At 37.6% G+C, this 23,943-nt stretch overlaps 1 protein-coding gene across 2 annotated transcripts in view; it reads right to left on the bottom strand.

The window, feature by feature from the left end:
* The window catches only part of LGR4 (leucine rich repeat containing G protein-coupled receptor 4), a 107,853-nt gene that overhangs the window by 45,129 nt on the left and 38,781 nt on the right, over positions 1-23,943 (bottom strand). For both annotated transcript variants that reach the window (XM_037839138.1, XM_037839139.1), the window contains one exon: positions 5,202-5,273. In XM_037839138.1, the coding sequence (XP_037695066.1) occupies positions 5,202-5,273 (72 nt within the window). The remainder of the gene's footprint in view (positions 1-5,201; positions 5,274-23,943) is intronic.

Below are 23,943 nucleotides of genomic sequence, written 5' to 3'. Positions count from 1 at the left end.
ACTGAAGCAATTTGAGATCCTGGACCAGAATTTTTTTTTCTTTTGGTATAAAGGACATTAGCAGGATAGCTGCTGAATTTGAATAAATATTGTAGATTAGATGATAGTATATATCAATGCTAATTTTATGAGTTTGACAATTGTAGTGTGGTTATATAAGAGAGTATCATTATGTTTTTGGAACAAACACTGCAATATTTAGGGGAAATGTGTGTGTATTTATACATGGAGAGAGAATCATAATGCACATATGGTGTAATTTAACACCTGGGGAATATGAGTGAAAGGTATGTACGAAAATGTTTGCAACTTTTTGTAAGTCTGAAATTATTTTGGTACAGAATATTAATAGTGAGCAAGTAAACAAACAAACAAGGAAATAAATGGAGTACTGGCCAAATTCAACTATTTAAAACTACTTTTCTTTTTAACTACTTAGTTTTGGCCCACCTCTGTTTGTATTTAATTTTAAATTTCCCCATTCAAATTATTTATTACTCCTCTTTTGTAAAGTAATGCCTCCATTAAGAATTAATTGTCCTGAAGACAAAAAAAAAAAAAAAAATACCCATGAGTGATCAGAAAGTAGTGCGCACAGACCCAAGTTTCATTTTAGCACTATAGAGTCTTCCAAAGTCAAATTACATTTTGAAGTGAATGGAATTATCCCAGTCATAGCATATGTATTAAACAATAACTGTGCAAGTGCCAGCACTGGCAATGGCTTCTACTGCTGTTGCAACATCCAAGCCCAAAGTAACATCCTCAGGGACTTTTCAGTGATAGCCTATGGAAAAGTAGTTGGATATTTTTTTCTGCTGTTTTTGGCAAAATCATTTTCACAACTCCAAATTTCAGCCATTCCCCAAATGGCTACAAATGCCCTGACAAGTCTAAAAGAAAGCCGTCACCTCAGGCAAATAGATCGCGCCAAAGCTAAATGAATGTTTTCCAAAAATTCTGACTTTCTTTTTACATTTCTAAATACAAACCAATAGTGGCCAACTCCAACTCTCATCCCCAAGAAAAACATTTTCCCTAAACAACAAACAAACAAAAAATTAAAAAAAAAACAAACGAAAAAACAGACTGCAATGTTTAAGATGATTAGAGAAATTTATCTTACCACACATGAACACAGCCCTTTATGATGACAAAGCACTTTTATACATACTGTCCCATTTCCCTTTACCATCAGTCCTGTGATGAGCAGACAGGAGAGGTTATTATCCCCATTTTAAAGACAAGGAAACTCAGGTGCAAAAGTCAAGAGACTTTCCCAAGATTTCAGACCCTCCTTGTATTGAAATTAGGAGCCAGAATCCAAGTTTGTGTATTTCCAGAGTGGGGGATGCAGGGGTGGGGAAATCACTGGGTAAAGATGTTTATGAGCTATAAAACTTTAAAAAGTAAGCTAAATGGGAAAATAAAACAACTGGCAACAACAGTCTCTAAAGTATGTTTCACTGAAAAAGTTGGATGAAATATTTCCCCTGAGATTACATACACGTTACTCACAGTGTTGCAGACAGTACAGGGCTCCAGAGACCCGACTTCAAGTCCCAGCAATACTACATACCAGGCATGTGTACTTGAATGAGGCATTTAACCTCTTCAGCTCAGCTTCTACCTTTGTAACACTATCTTTTCTCATAGAGTTACAAGAATTAAATGTGTACAAAGCTTTATATACGTGCAATTTGTCATCATATCTTTACAAAATTAATCTTAATGCCCTAAATAGATCAGTTCTCTGTGCTTCCAGGGTCAGTGGAAAGCATCCAGTCATTCAGGGCAAAAATCCTAGTCTCTTCCCTATCACTTGCCCCTCATTTCATATTAAACTTTCAGAAAAAGTCTAAACTCCTAGCTTTAAAAGTTCCTTCATGATCCGGCCTTATCTCCTGACATTTCTCTCTATACAAACCCTTCAATCTTGCCATAACCAACCACTTCATACGTCCTCTTCTGAAATTCCACCAGTGCCTTTGCACATGCTGTGAAGTTCTTCCTGGAACACTCTCACTACCCATACTCATATCTGGCTAATTCCTTTGTGTCCTTCAAAGCTCAGATGAAGCTATTCTGGGAGGCCTTTTCCAATTCCACAGTTTCAAGTAGATACACTGCTTCTAGGCTCCACTGGCCCTGCACTCAGTTCTACATCAGTCTTCAACACGCTGCACCAATTGCAAGTTCCAACTCTACCTCTAGATCAAAAGTGTCCAACAGAAATTTCCTCAGTGATGGAAGAAATGTTCTATATCTGCACTGCCCAATACAGCAGCCATTAGCTACACATAACTATTGGACACTTGATATTTGGATGGTACAACTAAGGAACTGAAATTTTAATTTTATTTCATTTTAATTACTTTAAATACCGATTTAAATAGCCACCTATGGCTAGTTGCTAAGGTGTCAGAGAGCACATAGCTCTAGACAGACCGTCAAATGTTTGAGACCACGCTTACTTGTCTCAGTATCACCACCACCTTCCACAGGGACTGGCATGGAGTTAAAATTCAATGCTTGTTGCAAGAAAAAGTGAATGTGTAAATATCCATTGCACCAAACTACTACAAACATTCTGGATTACCATATTAAATTTGGCCAAAACCAGTCATATCTTGTAAAGCACACCCCATTAACTCTCATGGAAAAAACACTCAGCAAATCATTCATTTCTACTCTGGTTACTTCAGCTTCACAATCACTCTTAAATGATTTCCAGATGACTTCTGGACAAACGTTTATGCTGTTTATGAAATACTGCAATAGTCATGGCAGTATCATTTTGGAATGTCAAGACCAACTACAATATTTTATGAAGAAAAAAATACATGGACTTTTTACCATGCTTATATTAACATGGAAAACCAATTCCCTTGAATGCCTGAAGTAAACCCACAATATTAAAGACTATTTCTAAGTATTCTTTAAAATTAACCATCAGCTCTCCTAACTGAATTCATTTTCAAATTCCGTATTTGGAAAGTTGAACTGACTTGATTTGATGGGCTTTATCACTAGGAATAAGGAGGAGAGAACATGACCTATCTACAAAGAACTAGTGGTCAAATCCAATTTGGTTCCAATTAAGTCTCAGTTGACACAATTCATGATGTTGACATATAACTTGTTCTTTGGAGATTTTAAGAAATCCAAGATGTGAACTTCACAAAGCAGAGATTAGCCAGGTTTGACTCCATATCAAGATCCTCATGTGAAATTCCTCAGACTATAACTGGCAATCAAAGGCAACAACAAAGGTCGTCTAGATACTGCGTACCTCTGTTTCATGTCAGGTACCATCACATATCCCACAGTGGTTATACGATGCTTAAACAACCACTTGTTAATGTCCTCTCATTACATAATTACTTCTATAGAGAGAGTAATCCTAAAGTCTTCATATGAAATTAAAAAGGTATAGATAAAACAGCTTAAAGCCTCATCAGGGTGGGGACTTCAAATACCCCTTTTTGACTCAAAATTTTAATTAAAAATTAATAACTTTTTACTAAAAATAATTGATATGCGCTATAGAAAAACACAACAGCAAAAAATACAGATCGGCAAAAAGAAAAAATATACTTAATCCTCTTACCCAAAGATAACATTTAGCAGATATACTACAGCCTTTTCTTTACCTATGCACTTTCAACATCTTAAAATAAATACTAACTAGCATTACATAACACCACTCTGTTTCATGCTCAGTCTTAAATATGTAAATGTAAATTAATTCATTTTGTCTTCAACCGATCGATCGCTACCAGGGAGGGATTATTCTTAACTGCATGTTACAGATGAAGAGACTGAACACAGAGAGGCTAAATAAACTGACCCAGTTCACAAGCTTGGAAGTGGCAAATAATCTGTTTGGTTTTTGTGGTGGGAGCATTAGGTTCAACTAAGAAATGTGGGAAGAAAAAATTTCTCCTTAATGTTATTAAATCCTTAACTGCTATTTCAATATTCTATTAGAAACAGAAAACATAATCTATAACCGGTATGTCTTATTTTTAAGTCCTGTTCCCCATTCTGGGGGAGGGGCTGAGGCAAGATACGAGGCAGTCACTCAGCTGGGATCTACTACTCAGCAGCTTGGCTGTGAGACACAATCTGTAATATGAATTTAGATTCCTTCAGGGCTATATTTCTTTGATGTTCTTAGTATCAAACTTTCACCTTCTTACCTCCACATATTACATAATCCATTAGGGTGGCTTTTCACAGCCTATATTTAACTTGATTCAAGTCCTATTCTATTTTTTCACCTAGATTCTTAAAATATAATTTCCCATTCTTTTAAGATCTAAAACTGCATGTTTCACTTAAGAATTTCAAAAAAGTGTGGAGCACAAAACAGAACAGAGATTTTAAAAATTCTTAAAAAAAAAAAAAAAAAAAAAATCCGAAGTAGAAAAACATTTTCCACAATGTAAACTGTTAAAATCTACCCAAATCCACAACTTCCCCAAAACAATTCGCCAGTAGACCCGTTTCAAAGGACATCTAGGACATCTCCTTCATCCTGGATCACTCCCCTGCCTCAGCTCTACTCACGTTCTGAGAAACTGGAAATGTGAGATGCAACTGACAAGCTCAGAAGCATTCTTAAAGTGAAAGGTGTTCTTAGAGACCCAGAAAATGCCCCATGTTTTCATCCCATCCCCAAAGGTCAGCTGCAAACATCCAAGGGGGCCCCCAAACTACACTCTGCTTTGTACTAGCTGTCAAAGTTGTTTGCTGCATCATGACCCTGAAACACCTAGTATTATTTTTCTTTATGGCTGTGTTACCCAAACAACAGCAACTCCCATTGGCAACAATGGTAATTACACAGCAGCCTTGTTATCTCAGGATAACGCTGTAATTAACTTGTGTCACTGCAGCTTTCATGGTTAAAATAATTGCAGCAAAAGTTCTGTGAACGTAGCATTTTTTTTTTTAAAGTTCTGGCTTTCAAAAATAGCTTCAGCAGTTACGCTGCTTAAAAAAAAAAATCAAGAATGCCCCACAGTAAAAAAAAAAAAAAAAACAAAAAAAAAAAACTATGCTATCCTCTGCACAATGCTCACCAAAATTAAGCTATGCAAATGCCTCCTAACAGAAAACACTAAACTATCTCTGTTGTAAGAGCTTCCAAAGAACAGCAAAATACAAAAAAAATAAAATTCCAAAGTAATACTTACAGCTCTTCTAGAAAAGGAAAGTTCTTAAATGCATCTTCTGGTAATTGAGTAATGTTGTTCATACTGATGTCCCTAGAAAACATAAAATTGAGAGGAGTGTTGACTAAGTGATATTAGTTTTAAAACATATAATTCAAAGGCAAAATTATTAGGTACTGAAAATTTATAAAGAAGCAAGAACAGTGAGTACAGAAGGCATATACGGAATTAGCCATAATTTGGCTTCAGAAAGCAATGATCAGAAAACAGAAAAGTTAATTTTTTCTTATAAATTATGTTCCATAATTTAGAAACATCCAACCTGATTCTCCTTTTACCCAGATCCTGGATTTTCTCCCTTGAAGTATCCTTGATAATACTGTTGCAAACTACCTACTATGAGTGAGCCAGGATGCCTTCTCAGTGTCAAAGTGCTGTACTTAATAAATATAAACAAATGAATACCCCATGACTTGATAGAACAGATCTGCAGACAAGGATGGTTTTTAGTGTCACTGACAAGGACAGTAAAAACATGTAGTAGCTCTGCCACAGTCATATTTTCTGCAAAACCTATAAAAGTTCTCCAGGTAATAGTTTCAAGTGGATTTCATTTTTAGCCTATGAACAGATTTCAGGGTAGAGACAAGTGCATACACGACAGGTATGCAGTTCAATTCCAGTTTTCCCTTAGAGAGTCAGCAGAAAGGAGGGAACCCACTCAATGCTACTCACAACAATTAACCAATTCAAACAGCTATAAAATACTTCATTAACTATCTTTCTTACTTTGCAGCTGCCTTTTGAGTTAGCCCCTTCCAAACTTCACTTAATATCAATACTTTCAAAGACTGAGTAAGGCACCTTCTTATGGGGAAAATCCCAACATGCATGGAATCAGTTGCCTCACTCAGGGTCCTCGGCCTCTTACCTGCTGTTTAATTCTATTGGAGGCCCCAGCGCTCTTGTCTCTAGAAATCACCATGAAAATTCATTATGTGGGGTATTCCCATTACTAGATTACACACATTCATATGAGGAGAAGAGAAATCAAGCAGAACAAAGTCAGCTAATAACAGTAACTAACATAACATTCTGTTACTTTCATCATTTCAGCCAGGTAAAATTTTCTTTTAAAGGAGGTGACACCTACAGGACTGAGGTAGGTAAATCCCTTTTCCCCTTCTCTGTTCCCACCGATATTTAGGAATGGGATGTGCATTCTTTTTTACTAGCTTTTCCCAAGGCAGATCAGGAAAGATTTTTGTCTTAGAAATAACAGTAACAACAACAAAAGCAGAAGGAAAAAAAAAAAAAAAGCAGCAGTCAAAATGGAGTAAATGCTCAAAACATAAGACTACCCAAAATCCCACTTTACAAATGGGGAAAGCGGGGCTTATGAGGAAAATAACCTCCCCAAGGCCAGTCAACAAGTGATGTAGCAGGAAATATGAAATCCAGAGTATATGACCTTAACTACAAATTCTGAGCCTTCCTAAGTACCAGTTAAATCCTGCTGCTTCTCTCTAATGGTGGTCAAGATAGAAAATCAAGCAAGGCCCTGAGTCCTACCAAGGTTAAACTGGGGGAGGGTTACATCCCAAGACTTTGGTGCATCCTCAATGAATCTCAGAAAGAGAACATATGTGTGACAATTTAAAAAAGAAAAACTGTAAGTAGCTTTAGCAATTAAAGAACCATGAAACTTCTCTTGAGATGACTCCTTATGATGGTAAAGACTCACATGCATGCCACAATTTGATGTCGTTGAAAACAGGCTCAATTAAAAAATACCTATTAAGAAAAAGTAAATTAAAATACTTCTCTGAGAACTACTATTTTTAAGCAGTGGCCCCAATACTGTTTTAGTCAGATATCATCCCTGGGGGGAGAGGGAAACCTTTTGTTTTTCATAAACTGTTGTAGCAAGATACCAGGGAAGTAGCAGGAAAATAGTGGTCAGAAGAAGCAAGCTCAACTCCAGGCACTGCCACAGAGCTGTAATACTGAACCTCAGTTTGCTTCTCTGCAAAATGAGCTGATTGAACTGATTCATCGGGTAACTTCCCGGCCTGACATTATATACTTCTATGATTCACCTTCTTCTGCAGTTTTTATTGATGGGCCCACTCTAACTGATCAAAGTACCTGATGTTCATTTTATGGAAAAGACATTTCTGAAAAGTTTGCCATATAGCGAAATTTAAAGACTATTAGTTTGCCATTATGAACTAGTGAGTCACTCTCATTGCACACTTATTTGACCTTCACCAATGAAATCATTCTTAAAAATACAACAAAACTTTTAATCATATTGAAAGGCAAAATAATCTGATATAAATAAACAGTGGTTCTGTTAAATATCACACCATTTTGGTACTTTTTAGTGATGCCAATACAAGGAGAAAGAACAACCAATAATTCATTGCTTTATAAAAGGAAGCATGCCACAGAGTTAACTATAAGCTTAGCAAAATTTGAATTCAGGCGAGAATCACAGCAACAGAAAAACTGATTAATTGCCTCATCAGAAAAAACACACATAATTAGAGAGGATTTACACCACACTATTCTCTGCATTCCAATTGTTTTAAAACACGTATACAATTCTCCCATTTTTTCCTCAGCGTAACAAGACATTAACAGGTAGTTTTGCTGTGAGGTGTAAATGTAATTAGTGGGACTCCATATTTACAAACTAATATATGTTAAACTCACAGTGAGGTTTGTTTCAAAGCTTCAGATTCAGAAGCAACATTTGTTTCTAAATTGTACTGATTTTCATGCACCTTGAGAGGTTCTGTCTTTTAGGTGTTTTCCCTCATACTTTCTGGGCTTGACTTAACAAAACATTTATGAATAAAGTAAAAAAGGGACAAGAAATGACTACAAGATGTTATCTCTAGAGAAGCTCTGGAAACATGTAGTTACAGAGAACAAGGTGGGCAGTTATTCATTTAAAATAATGAGGGCTAATGGTAATAAACAACCTACAGAAAGTCTTAAGAATAGATTCCAGACCTGACATCACCAGCACCCGCAAGAGAATCCAAGCTGCACAGACTTAAAATTCAGATGGTTAGGAAAGGATGCTGGGTGATGGGTTAAACTGTGAACAATTTACAAATGGAAGCCCTACACCATAATTACAAGTATTTAGGTTCATAAGTCATAAAAATATTAAAATACATAAATAAAAGAAAGCTGTATAGAAAATTTTCAGCTAGTAGATGCATCTCTGGATCAGTGCCTTCATAGTCACATGATCAACACAATCTCACCAGTAACATCTGCAATTAAACCCAGTGATCTGTCATCCTGGGTTCCTAAGTAGAAATAAACATAACACAGGAACAACAACAAAATCATACAAGGTCAGAGCACCCCACCAACTCACAAGGCCACTGAAGGGTAATTCAAAGAGAGCTGACTTGCTCCAAATTGGAGCTAGCCTGGGAGTGTTGGAAATGCATAACATTGAAACCAGAGCTAACCAAGGTTTAACTATGGACTACTAGCTGGGTGAACTTGGCCAAGCTGTTTATCTTTTGAGGCCCTGGCTTCTTCATTTCTAAACGGAGGCAAAAATAATAAATCTTGTAAGGTGCTGTGAAGATCAGACAATGTCAAGTAACTATAATGAGCTCAACAGTTATACCTATTATCTTATCATCAGTTCTTGCTGCTCCTGAGAGCTGTCTGAATCTAGTGGACAGAAACTTGACTAATACTAGGCCAACTATCACACATCCTTTGGTGCTCTTCCTAGGGAAAAAAACCTCTTTTACACAAGAGAAACACTAACTGGTGTAGAAACCCTAGAACTGGAAGTCAGTCAAAACTACAGATCTGGACTCTTAAGTTCTAGGAACATGGAGTCAACGATCTTGAGCTGGAACAGCCCTTCAAGATCAAACACTTCATTTTAAAAGAAAATAAGCTGAGGTCAGCTTGACAGAGTAAAGAACTCTTAATTGACAAGAAACTGCATCCCTAATAAGACATTTGTGGAAGGACAAAGGAAGACAAGATCCATTCTCAAAAAGATTAGAATGACTTTAAGCAATTTAGTGACAAAGCACAGATAAAAGTTAGAACTTTACTCAGTAGGAGAAAAAAAAAAACACACACGGATTTATGTTTTATATACTTTTTTTTTTTTGGTAACAGAGTTCTTTATAGTTAAGTCTCTCAGGGCATGCCAACTGCAATGGAGCACATGTCTGCAAATTACACCCACACAATGCAATACTCCAAACTTTTTACCACAGAGATCAAAATTACAAAAGCACATCACCTTACTAGAAAAATAAAGCTGAACGCCCAAACACTAGTACACACTGATTTCAAAATTAAAATTTAAAGGGTGCAATTGTTTAATTCAAACTGCTACAACTCCCCAGTGGTTAAATTCTGATCTGTTCTTCCCCATAAAATTCACTAATGCTAAAGTATCTACAGAGTAAGGAAGAACATCATGTTTCAACAAGGTGCCTTTAAAATTCCCTGTAAAATTCTCCCTAAGCAAGCCTGACCTGTTTGCTGATTGCCAAGCGTGTACCCCTGTGGGCTCCATCTTGCCGGTCTGGGCCTTCTGCCATGGAATTATTTAATTTTAAACATACTGTGATTAACCCAGTGTTATCTAAATTTGAATAAGCCCTCCTATTTGTGTTAGATAAAATAGTACTGCTGATGCCACATTGCTGATTATATCTCAAATATTATTTGGCAGTTTAAAAAGTCACTAAATTACATATAGGTTCTAAAGAACACAGGGTCTTTTAAGGATGATGGGTCTTTTAACTCAACAAATACATGGCGATAATGACCAAGACTAATACTAGCCCCGTGACTTCTCCAGGGCTTCTTTTTTTCAATCATCAGAATTTAAGGCCAATCATCAATTAATAGATGTCTACAGTATGAGAATTGGGGGGGGGGGCTAAATTTGGAGAAAGGCCTCAGATGGAACAAATTTTGAAGGGAAGGTCTCTCTTGTCCCTAAATAGTGTAGATGCACACATAACACCTAAGTTCTAGCCAAAGCTAATTAAGTGTTTAATTTCTTATCTGCCATTTTTCCATATCTTTGGGCAAGTAATCTTTTACTCCACACCTTCTTACAATAACAAAAGTAACTTATGCTATTTGTTTTTAAAAACTGAAGTAACAGATATAAACACCCACAATACCAACTCCCAGTGATGAACACAGTCATGTTTTGTGAGTATTCTTCCAGAATCTGTTTCCATGTACGGGACATAGCTTTACAAATATAAAATCATATAATTAGAAACGTGTTCATCTCTTGACACCTGGATTCTTCATTTGCAAAATGAAAAAAGAAATCCTTGAAAATATCTTTCAAAAAAAATCTAATGAGACTTTAATATCTCAGTGCTATTTCTGGCAGTCTGTATAACTTAGGATGGGAATGCCTTTGCTATTGGAAGCCACTAAGCCGAAAGGAATAAGACTTGCAACTTAATTGTTTTCCTTTAAAAGAAAATGGGAGATATCCTGTCATATGTTCAACAAACATTTATAAAGTATCCATTATCTACGTATGTACAAAAAAGGCACTGTGCTAGGAAGGTGAGGCTTTTGCTTCGAAGGATATTTTTGCAGTGGTTTTTAAAAATTATTTTTTGGATTAAAATCCACCAGTTCACTATATTCTTAACTTGCTATTATTAAGATATCACTGGAACATTCAATTAAATTTAACTTTAAAAATCCCATTATCGCATTTTGAAAATAAGAACAGCCACATATCCATGAAGATATTGCTCTCCACACTGCAGAAATGTGACCAAAACAATATGTATGTCATTTTAGTCAGATTTTGTTCTAGAGATATTTTTCTGACATTACATGTTTTAGTACCTCTAGAATTGAATTAGACGTAACAATAGGCACCTTTCTAATGTCTTGTACAACATTTCTACTAGTTTTAGGCAGCAAGGTAAATTGGCCTCATGCTATCTAGCATCTTCCCTGGTGTTTCAAATACAGTGACACAGAGATTCCCAGCAGAAGGAATCCAATGCTTCTTTCTCTGCAGCCTTGGAATATTTAAGACAGCTGCTATAATACTGGAACTTTAAAAAAAAAATGCTAATTACTACAGAGAAAAGTAATTATCTTGTACAAAGTCATTATTTATTTACGGTATATGAACATTCCAGTATATAATCTTCTTAACAATAGAGGCTAGAGACAATGCCAGCTTCAAATCTCAAAAATAAATTTAAAAACTAAAAATTTTCTGCTGTAGGACATGAAGAATGCTGAGTTCCTTTTATGATCTCTACTTATTTTAGGGCCTATTTTAGGGCCCTTTACTACAGTTCCATTAAAGACTTTCAAAATTGTGTTGCCATTGTTAAGAAAAGGAAAAGACACATGACAGATTGGGAGAAATTAAGGATTAAAGATTTGTATAGTTAACTTTCAAAACTCAATCATAAGAAAAACCAAATTTAAGAATATGTCAAAGATTTGAAGTGATACCACCATAGATAAACAAATGGCAAATAGGCACATAAAAAGATGTTCAACATTAGTCATTAGGGAAATGCAAATTAAACCACAATGAGATACCACCATACAACTATTAGAATGGCTAAAATTTTAAAAATAATAATAACAGATGAAGATGTGGAACAATCAGAATTCTCATATACTGCTGGTTAGAGTGCGAAACAGTACAACCACTTGAAAAATTGACAGTTTTTATAAATTAAAATATACACTTACGACCATATGACCTAGCAAACTCTAAAGTACATCACCAGAACTGGAACAACCCAAATAGTCTTCAACTGGCCACATGGATAAACAAACTTTGATACATCTAAACAAGGTATTACTATCCAGCAACAAAAAGGAACAAACTACTGATAGAAGCAATAACATGGGCAAATCTCAAATACCTTATGTTAAGTCAAAAAGCCAGAATCACAAAAGCCACATATTGTATGATTCCCCATACATAGGGCATTCTGGAAAAGGCAAACCTATAGAGACAAAGAACAGATGAGTGGTAGCCAAAGGCTGGTGGTGGGAGAAAGGTTGGTTACTAATGCAAATGTTTTATATCTTGATTGTATTGGTGGCTGCACAATTTTATGCATTTATCAAAACTCTCAGAACCGTACAATTTTACTGTATATAAATTTAACCTCAATACCTGACTAAAAACAAAACAAAAAAAGACTATTATTTATCATTTTATAAATAAGAACATAAATGATATTGCCTCCTCACAGTTCCTCCACAGGAAAAAACAATTCATCCACTGACTAGAGGTCCTTATTCCAAGTCCTACCCAACACTAAAAAATGTGATACACTGCAATGGTTTGAGAGTCAAGAAGCCTGGGCAGTATTTTGTTTGTTTGTCCAACCTCTGCTATCAACCCTCAGTGGGACATTCAGACAAACCTCTTCATTGTCTATTTATTGAGCACCTATTAGATTTGTGCCTGTGAGGTAGGCACCAGGTTCACAAAGGCAAGTAAGACATAGTCTCTATCCTCAAGAGCTTCCAGAGGCTGTGGAGAAGACAATAAATGATACAGGTAAATGATATAATAAGGATGGCACAGCTAGGAAAGATGACCAAATCACATCTTGAGCTCAAGAAAGGCTTCCAAAGGTGGGGCTCTTGTTCTGAGGGGTGAAAGAGAGAGATACTACTTTATAGAGAGCTGTTATCTCAGTCTACAGTCTCACTCCTTAGACTGACAATGTTTCTCCATAGGGATGCAACTGACACACTGAGCATGATAATTCGTCATTACTTAAGACAATCTTGCTCGTATAGGGCATCTGGCATCCCCCAGAACACTAATTCAGTGCAACCAAAAACACTGAAAATACTTCCTACCTTCCCTTAGGAAGCTGGTAGTCAACGAGGGACATGAAATCTACTAGTGGGTAGCAAAGAGCATTTTTTTTTTCCAAAGAAATAGAATGAATAGCTAAAGGCAAGGTAAATACATGACATATAAAAAGAATGAGTATTGTGTCATGATAATTACTTGGATTACATGTATATATACAGATACACACATACATACATATGTATATATACACACACACAAATACATATATATCCGTGATATAAAATGTAGTTTTCACACTGGGTTCATAGTTAGAAAGGAAGAAAAAGGAAGGAAGGAAGGGAGGGAGGGAGGGAGGGAAGGGGGAGAGAGAGGAAGGAAGGAAGGAAGGAAGGAAGGAAAAAGAAAAGAAAAGAAAAGAAAAGAAAAGAAAAGAAAAGAAAAGAAAAGAAAAAAGAAAATATTGAATGCCCTTGAACTTATGTGTTTGGGGGTAAGCAAGGATAGGATGCCTTCCAGGCAGAGGGGATATCATGTGTGAAAGCAGAATGGTCAAAGAAATAAAGCCATCAAGGAACTAAAGAATTACAAGCCATATGGTCAAGAGACAAGACCATCAAGGAATTCAAGGATTACAAACAGTATGGCTACAAGAGGCAAGAGAAGCTACCAAGACAAGCAGAAAGTCATCCCAAAGGGCCTTATAAGTGACCTTTAGAAATCAGAACTTTAGCCTAAAAGCATGGAAAGCTGACAGAGGAAGTTTAAGCATGACAAGTTTGCTTTAGAAAGATCACTCCAGCAGCCATATATTACAAAAGGATGAAAGCAAAGCCTCGCTGTATCTCAGCTTCCTCTATTGTAAAATATTTGTACTTGCTACCTTCTATAGTCCTTTCCAAATCTATCATATGACTTTTACTTTGACATTCCTGCTGCTGTGCATACCATGCATAATTAGAAAACAAGAAACTCGAAGATTCATTTTTTTTCCTATGTGTGTAGGCACATTTGCTTGTGTTAGCAAGTGTGTGTGAAAGAGTACAGACTTAAACATACCCCCTTCAGAATTACAAGAGTTCAGCAATTAAGAAGGACGCATGACTTCATTTCCAAAGGTAATATTTTATGCTGTAATTGTTTATGTTCTCAATGAAGCAACACAGCCCAGGAGACATTTAAGGGTGTGTTCTTCAAGGCAAAGCAAACCCTACCAGTTGGAAAAGACAGAGAGCAAAACACTTGTGTATAAATAATATATCACAATGAAAGGCATATGTGGTTTAAATTACACATCCTGTAAAAGATAATTTTAAGAAATAAAACTAGTTAGGCTAATTTAATATTTTCTAATATTAAAATGAATTCGGCTTGTTTTGGAGGATTTTTGTTTTTATTTTGAATTGTGGGATGCGTTTTAAAGAGGAAAATTTTAAATGCTCTAATTCTAGAGCAATTTTTATTAAATGGCAAAGAAAAAGAAACGCCAAAGTTGTGAAAAAAGAACACTACTTTCCTTTCTATAGTTTGATCAAGTACCCTAGCATCTGGCATCACAGGGAACAGACAAGGATTAAACTGTAATCTTCCTACCTAATGGGTGTTCTCAGGCATTCTTTGGGTGTCAACAGCTGTTCTAGTAACCCTAATGATAACAAAACAGTGCTCATTACCAGCCAAGACACACAGACAAAATGCTGTTTCAATAGTCCATTTAACATCAACAAGAAGTATTGTAAGGACTGTCATCTGGGCAGATTGGAAACACTCAATTACTTCATCCTAGCAGACAAAAATGCACTATTCATAAAGAAATCAATCCAACAGCATTTCCTATGGTAAATATTCTAATTAACTAAATGGTGTACGCTTTACTATGGCTACACTTATTACTAACCCACTGATAGGAAAACATTACTTCATCTTCCTTGCCTTCACACACCCACAAAAACTTCTGAATAGACAAGTGTTTTTTAAACTTCAGATCACAACCAATTAATGAATTGTGATGTGAAATCATTTTAATGGGTCATGGCCAACATTTTTTTTTTAATTGAAATAGGAAAGAATAAAATAGAAAAATATTAAGATACATCAAATGTAATAAAGATAGATATTGTTTTAGGAAATTTTGTTTCAGCATGTGTGCTTCTCTCTTCCTGATCACAAAGCGTGAAGGCCCTGGCTTAATCTCAAGTTCGTATATATTGTCAGTGAAAAACAGGCAGAACCATTAAGTTCAAGGAATTGGCTATTCAAGCCAATTATTTCTTATTCCTCCATCTAAATTGAGTCAAAACTACAGCTGCTTTGCCAGCACCACATGGTGGGTCCAATGTATTTGTTAACCATTTAATGTCTTCCTTCATCTTTGTCCACAAGGCCAGTATATCTGTATTTTAGGAACAAAATAATTTTTCTAATATTGACAGTAACAGTATGAGAGAATGTCTCTGAGATCCACAGCATATTTAAAAAACTTTATTACATCAATATTTTCAACTGTTTCAATGGAACTAGTGATAAATAAGCTGAATTTGCTAAATTTCTACTCTGCTACTCTGGGCTCTATTGAGGTTTTCAGAAGTATGCGATAACGTGATAGTTTTCATTTATTGTGCACAATATGTTTGTAAATAACACTGACAAAACTATCCCTAAATAACATAATGATTTAAAGATTAAAAAAAAAAAACAAAAACAAAAACCACAAACCCCACACTCCAGTAAATCCCTTCTAATGCCCCAAATCGAAAAGGGACCTCCCAATAAGCATATTTTGTACATCCAATAATCAGCCTATGCAAGACAGCTCCAATTTCCAAGACACTGAGGCACTGATCTCATTATGTTGAGGCAAGGGGGAAATTCAAAATGATGAGGCAGTCTTTACCCTGAAGGCCATTGCCAATGGTCCAAAGGCAGGTTCTTTGGGATCTCTCCATCCCGTAAAGCGGGCTTTGTCGGGCAATCAGACCATGAGCCATGCAACATCCCTCCCAAACACACACTCACGCGCACTCTCACACACTTTCCACCTTTCCCCATCTGGTGGCCATTTTTAAAACAGGCTTATAAAATGTGTTCTATCCTTAAATCAGTGACTCAAAATTGTAACTGGGATGACTCATTCATGTCTGTTGATCATAAGACAACAGACACTGATAATGACAGTTTATAAAAAAGACAGTCAATATATTCCCTTGGGAATGACTTCCAACTCATTAAAATCACTAATGACTTATTTTGTATGGGAGAGGCTATTTAATTAAATTATGGGATGGTTCTGAATCTTTGGGAGCAAATACTCTAAAACTTGGTTTTGTAAATATCCCTGGACAGCTCCATTTGTAATGTGTCTTAAAGTTTTAAAAAGTCCCCAAAACAAAAAGTTTAATTCCTTTTAATTTTTACAGTCAATAAGGATCATATGGTCCTTTATTTCTTTCCCTGGACAGAAAACAGTGTACTATCATAAAATTTATTTATTTAAAAAGAGAGAGAGAGAGACTAAGAACCCTAAACGCATTCAGTTACTGCCTTAGGATGTTGATCTAAGAAAGTCTCACAATTCTGCAGCTGATTTGATGTTTTATTGAAGGACTTTTGTTATGAAATTGGTAGGCATAGAAGAAAGAGTCTTAGAAAATAAACTCCTTCACAAAAGGGAATGACTAATTCTCTCAGCCCCCAGCACACCACGTACACACTTCTAACATACACACTAATACACACTTCCAGTAACACACACACACACACACACACCCTCTGTGAAGTGCTTAACCATAATTAAAGAATGTAAGATTGGAGGGTCAATCCAGATATCAATAAGTAGGACTGCCCTATTCTGCCTGGGACAATCCTGGCTTACAGTTCTTTTCCAGCATAATTACTAACAGTGTTTCCTTTTACTCCCAAAGGCCTCCTGTTTTGTATGATACACTAAATGATGATCTCACTAGTAGCACTATGTATGGCTGAATGACATTGGATGGGTTGTGATAGGAAAAGGTGTATGTAAATCTTGATTTGGATGCCTTTGGGAAGGATTGAATAAAAGGCTAATTCCTCAACTACAGCACATGATGCTAACAATGATATGAAAAATGTATACTTATTGAGCATCTGCAGAGTTTGCAAATATTTCTTTGATCAATTTCCTGCTCCTCCATGTGGACACTATGTTCCATTAGGGTAGAGTCTTGTGTTTTGCTCATTTTTATATCCCAAGCCTCTAGTACAATGTGTGGCCACAATATCTATTGTAGAAGGAATGATGTGTCAGCTACTGTGTTAAATGCTTTACATAGTAATGGTACAAGTACTTACATAGTGCTCCCCTCCACCCTACAGGGCTTCCAACCATTCAAAGAAGTCGAAGGCCTGGTCTGGCTGCAGAAGGAAAGGAAGGGCATAGAAAATATCCCCTTCTTTACAAGTGAAACCTGATCTGTTTCTGGGAAAGGCAATGGAGAACACAACATTTCCTATGAACAGCAAAGAGTGCTACTGACAGATTTCCTCCCAAACTCTATTGCTATAACCAAATAATAGCCTTACATATTACCCAGCAATGCATTTGGGGGAAAAACAAGGAGAGCAATACTTTCACTTAAATACGAGTTACTGAATTTAAAAATAGTTTGGGAGGAATGATGTAAAATTGGATTTCAGTAAAACTAATTTTTCTTCCTCAAAATTTCAAAATACAGCCTTTGTCCTATAAATAGCTTCTCAAGAACCACTGAACTAGAAAGCATAGTGGTTAAGAGTTTACCCCAGAAGCCAGACCAAGAGCCTTGGGTTTGAATACGAACCAGCTCTGCCCACTCTCTAGCAGTATAACCCTGTGTAAATCCCTTAATCTCTCTGTACCTCAGTTTCAAGTGTAAAAGGGGATAATTCATACCTCAGATCATCATGTGAGGATTAAATGATATCACATCTGGCCAGCGCCCAGCACAATAGCTAGCCCACCACAAAAACTCAGTGTCAGCTATCATTTTTACTATCACCACCATCAATGGATCACCATCTAATCTGGCCATCTCATTTTAATAATGAGGCAATGAGACCCAGAGGAGTTAAATAATCAATTAATCAAAGGACCAAGATCAGAATCCAAATAAGTTCCAGTTCAAGGTTTTTTCTACTAACCTAAACAGAGCGGCTCTGCTACAATGTTTTAGAAATATGCTTTGGAACTTGGGAAAACAATTTCCCTTGAAACAATGTATTAAATGGTGCTTGGACTCTGCAAGGTCTGCTATGCTCCTTACTGTAAGTAAACTAATGAACTAATGTTACAATTAAAATATCAAGAATAAACAAAAAGCAGTACTATTCGTACTTAAACTGATCAAACACATGAAAAGTCTCTTCTTACTTACTAAGAATACTGATCACTAAAAATGAAGTAAGTTTAAAAGGAGGCAACATTTCTAACATTTTGGTTTACTTAAATACTGACAGCTTTTAGTTGTTGCTGTTCAACAAATCTTATCAGCATAATGAGCAAAACACTCCCTCTGAACTTTAAAAAAAAAAAAAAAAGCAGCAACAGCTTGTATTCAAGTGGGGAAGACAGTCAGGTAAAGAGGTAGAGAGAGAGAGAAAGACCTTTAAAGCAAAGAAACCACACGCATGAAGATATCTTCTGGAGAGCATAGCCTTTCAGGAAGTAGACTGCCTAGCTGGGATGTGCAGCCAGGGATGGGGGCAAACCTGGAAAGACAGCACAGGGTCAGATTATAGAAGGCACAGCGTCCATATAATAAAGAATTTGAGGATGGGAACATTAGATTTTTTAAGGCACACAAAGAAGGCTGCTTTACAAAGAAATTCTGGTAGATTGGTACAATTTCTACATTGCCTATGCCTTTACAACCACCTTTACTGAAATGACACATTGGCACTCTGCTACTGGCCCACACTGAGTGATGTGGGAATCAGCAGCCCCGTGAAACTGATTGCTATGGATATTAGAAGAATGCTGAAGAGCTTTTTACTCAGGATGTTACACAGTATTCCCTTTATCAGAAGGCTTGGGAAAAAGTTCTGTCTGACCTCAATACCAACAACAGCTGTGCTTCTGCACCACTTGTTTTTTAATTTCATGTAATGGACAATATAGAACCACAGAAACGGACCCTCTCGCCCTCTTCCTATTGACGACTAAGATTCTCTGAGCCAAAATTGCCCCCCACCTTTCACAAAAGTATACATTAGGTGGATAGCTTCAGTAATTCCAGTCTTCAATTCATCTTTTCTTCTCAAATTTTTTTTGGGGGGTGGAGCATTCCTGGTTTTCTAATTCACTTATTTCGCATTCTATCTTACACATTTTTGGTAAGCGATCTTGAATTCTTTTTGGAGTAAGATGGATAATGTCAGCACTTCCCATGGGTCTGGCAAACATAAACAAACATGAACATACAGGGTTTGGTGGTAGCATAAAAGGAAGACTGCAGAGGCAAGAAGGTTGCGGAAGAGAGATCAACTACAGTTGATAATGAGCTGAACCACCACAACAGCACAGGAGGAGCAGAGAGGGAAAGAGAGATAAGAGCCCCCTCAGAGGCAGAACAGAACTTAATTAGTGATGAGAGGCTGGAAAAGAGTAAAGACACAGCTTGAAGATGATACTGTGACTTCCTGTACATGGAACGGGAAAGTGAGGCTCCATCAACTGGGGACACAAGAGGAGAAAAAAGTCTGTCAGGTCAGGAAGTGTTATCCAGCAGGCCAGTGTAAATTCGAGCCCAGAACTGAGGAGACATGGCAGAGAGGGGATAAAGACGTGACAGTTGTCAACATGGAGAGTTAAAATTGAGAACTGAATGGCACTGCCCAAAGAGGAAGCAGGGAAAAACAAAGAAAATGCCTGATAGAGAATATTTAGAAATAATTCCACCTGAGGAAGAGAAAAGGGAGATAGAGAACTGGAATGATCAGGAAGGTGAGGAAAGAACCTGAAGGAAGAGTTTCAAGGGCAGAAAGTGTTACACTGTCAAATGCTGCTGAGAAACTGGTAAATATATTAGCCACGGGATTTGATAATTATATCATTTGTCAATATGTTCGTAATAGTATGACTCTTATGCATATTAACCTTGACTAGATTCCTTTTTCCTTATTTTCGCTCGGGAATAAAACAAAGAAAGAAAGAGAATTTTCTGAGGTAATAGGGCAAGATTTAAAAGAGAAAAGGAAAGAAAAAAGGAGAGAGAGAGACATGGAGGGAAGGAAGGAGGGAGGGAGGAAGGGAGAAAGAGAGAGAGAGAGAGAGAGAGAGGAGGAAAAGAAACACAAGGTTTAAAGAGGATGTGTGTAAACATGTGGGAAAGCGCCTGCCTGAGGTAGAACTGACTGGGCCAGGATCCTGAGACACAGGAAAAAGGGGGAGATGGATGATGTGACTATCCCCCTACAGGGGATGGAAAGAACAGGAGGGGCCAGATCAGGAGGGCTGGTTCAGCCGTCACTGAACAGGTGGGGCTCCCAGCGGAGGACAATTCCCAAGGGTACCATGGTGGAGACAGTCCAGAATGCCTGTGAGTATTTTGGACTGCCTGTGGCACCTATTTACCCATTCTCTAAGTGCAGCAGCATTTATATCTCTAGGCTCACTCTTGTGTTGAACGAATTCCTTTCGCTCCTGCATCACATCACAACAAACTATTTTTCTCCTAACGTGTTTTCCCAGCTCTTTCTCACTACAGTAATTAATTCAACTACACCAACACTTAAGTGCCAATCAAAGCTCCATCGTGATCTAAGAAGAACAATAGCGTGCTTATATGCACAGTCTATTAAGTTAAATTACCAGTTGAGTCACTACATGCCAACAATTAAGCAATGACACACACAGATTATACTTCACATGAACATAGCTAAATCAGAAATCTCAGAGAACAAGTTGTCCCGGATAGCCAAGTTTTCCAGATAGTTGAAGGTTCATCCTCAGAGGAAAGCATACTTTTGTTAAAATGAAATAATTTCAATAAAAGCTATTTTTTCTAAAATGTTCTTTGCCCTTCTCTGCTTTCTGAAACAGCACAATAAAATATTTACCTTTTCCTAGGTGTCCCTTATGAGAATCCCATGCTGTGATAAGCCACTAGACGTAACTCCAGACACATTCCTATAGCTGTTCTTCCTCCTCCCCTGCTACCACCCAAACCCAAGCCATCTCTCCAGACTACTGCAGCTACCTCCTATCAAGTCTCCCTGCTTCCATGCTTGCCCCTTTCCAATTCATTCTTCACATGGCAGTCAAAGCACTCCCTAAAAATAAGAAACAGTTCCTGCCAATCCTCTCCTTAAAACTCCATTTGTCTCTGCTCTGCTCCCCAACCTCGTCTCGGACCCTTCTCTCTCTCCTGCCCCTGCCCCACTCACAGCAGCTTCCTTCTGTCTAACCCCCCAAGCCCTCTGCCTCCAGGCCTTGGCACCCTTGGTTCCCTCTGCCCAGGCAGCTCTTCCCTGGCCCAACAGCTCTCATCTTCCTGGTTTCATCTCAAACGTCATCCCTTCAGGCAGCCTTTCCCTAATCTCCTTAAAGTGGCCCCCAGTTAACTCTATTTTATCATCCAGTTTATTTCCTCTCTCTAGCTCTTACCACTCGAATTGCCTTACTTGTTTCTTTCCTTTTTTTATTTTAAATTCCCACACAGCACTTACTATACGCCAGTAAAAACCACCCTACCAGGGGGTCTCAGTGTGGACAGCATCACCTGGAAGTTTATTAGAAATGTATCAGAAAAGAACATTTCCAAGGGCAACGATCTTGTCAGTCTTGTTCACCATCAATTCTCTGGCTCCTAACTCGGGATGTAACATTGCAGGTATTTTGGGGGAGGAAGCAGGGCCTGGCACTCTATTCCATAACCAATGTTCAGGCTACTGAATGAAAATTACTTCAGCTTCATGGATGGTTAAATGGCCTGTTGTTATTCATCATCCCACAAAGGCACGGCCGAGCTTAGATAAGCTCTTCCTTCTGCTTCTTTTTCTCTCTTGACTCTTAGGTCACTGTTTTCTTTTCTTCCATATTTTTCAGCATTCAGGATACAAGGACCAGCCATTCCTAGACTTGAGTAATCTGTACAAGATAACCAACCTTCAGAGCACTTCATCCACATTCTAAGAGTATATCACTATCAGGCAGTATCACAGAGTGGGTAGGAGCACACAAAGGCTTTGAAACAAGGCTGCCTGGGTTCCCATCCAAGCTCCATCACCTATTAGCTGCACGATCTGCAGCAAGTTAGTTAACTTCTGTGCATTAGCTTCCTCACCCAAACATAACGGATAAAGAATGGCACCTACCTCACAAGGTTGCTATGAGAATTAAATGAGTTAACAAATGTAAAGTGCTTAGATCGTGCTTGTCATATGGTAAGCAGTCCTTGCACTCCATACACTTTAGCTGTTGTAGGTCACATCCTGTTGGGTATTATCCCTAGAACTTTGGAAAATTCTTGAACATGGTATTTTAGCACCAAAATACTAGTCCCTATAGCACAGCATTGACATTCTCTCCTACCCAAAGAATAAAAAGGTATTCCACATACCAGGAGTATGGATCCTACTTAAGATGGGCTAAACACTCCTTCCCATAGCTTCCCACTGTATTCCTCTAGTCTTTTCCACCTAAATATCCTTCTCTCCCCACCCCCTTCCTTGACCCTGCCTTCAAAATGCTCAGAAACAAAGTATTTGTTTAGAAATTTTCTGGAAGATGATTGCAGTTGAATGCAATTGCACAGAGATGGTTAAGCAAGAGAAGAGGCAGTGCAGGAACTGTCTACCCTACTCCAGACAAAGTGTCCATCCCTGGAGAGGCCCAGCAGAGGATAATTCAATCTCAATGGCAAAATTCAAGGAGAAAGATACTGCAAAAGCAGCCTATTTTCTGCTCCTTTGGATGACATAATAGAGGAACATGAAGAAAAAACAAATCATGGAAGAGCAAGTGACATACAACCAAAGAGTTTTAGATGTGCATAGAGTTCATAGGCAGCAACAAATACCTTAAGAGTCACTAGGAATATCCAAGAATATTATACAGCATAACTGACAAGTCAATTCCCCTGCTTAAGAACTTGCAGAGGCTTCCCATTTGCTTATGGTGTCAAACTTAAACTCCTCTGCCTCCAAGTTGAGATCCTCTTTCAGCTAGCAACACCTGAACTTTCTTTTTCTTCCCATGCTTCATCTACACTCTTCTGCTCCAGCACAGGTCCTCATCCCTTAGAGACCCCTTTCCCCCAGCTCCGCCCCACCACCACAGCTGGCTTCCTCCCATTTGTTCACACAAGACCAGTGCTATCAAAACATGGGCTAGTCTGTAAACTGCTTGTGACCATCCACAGTGACATAAGCAGAAATATTAAAAATTAGCATCATAGCAACATAAAGTAATTCTATCTGAAGTTGAATAATAAAAACTTTGGGTTTGTACTTTGCATGTTTTGTCTTTGCCATTTCATTTTTCTAATCATTCATTTTTATTATATTTTAAATAAGTATCAGCCCACACTCGATTAGAAATTTAAACACACACACAGACACACACACAACAAAAAAGTGGCCCATCACCACTGATATTTTAAGGAGCATCTACAAGATCATTCACATGGTACACCCCAATACTCGTTTCTTCTACAACCTAACCTAATTTTCTCCAAGGTCTCCTCTAAAATAGCTCTCCTTGAATAACTCCACTCTGTGTGGACCTTTCTCCTAAAGTTTGGACCCATTAACAGTCATCTGCTGAAATTTTTTTAAGGAACTAAACTCCAAGGCAAAACAAATCATGCACCCTATTCCTGTGCAAATTCTCCATGCCAAGGAGCCTGATCTTATTTGCTTTATGCTTCTCTTTACCCAATGCACAACACAGACAGCACA

Source organism: Choloepus didactylus, chromosome 6 (genome assembly GCF_015220235.1).
Source record: "Choloepus didactylus isolate mChoDid1 chromosome 6, mChoDid1.pri, whole genome shotgun sequence".
In the NCBI taxonomy this organism is placed as follows: domain Eukaryota; kingdom Metazoa; phylum Chordata; class Mammalia; order Pilosa; family Megalonychidae; genus Choloepus; species Choloepus didactylus.
Note: the sequence above shows the minus strand (reverse complement) of the source record. Positions and strands in the feature narration are given on the sequence as shown.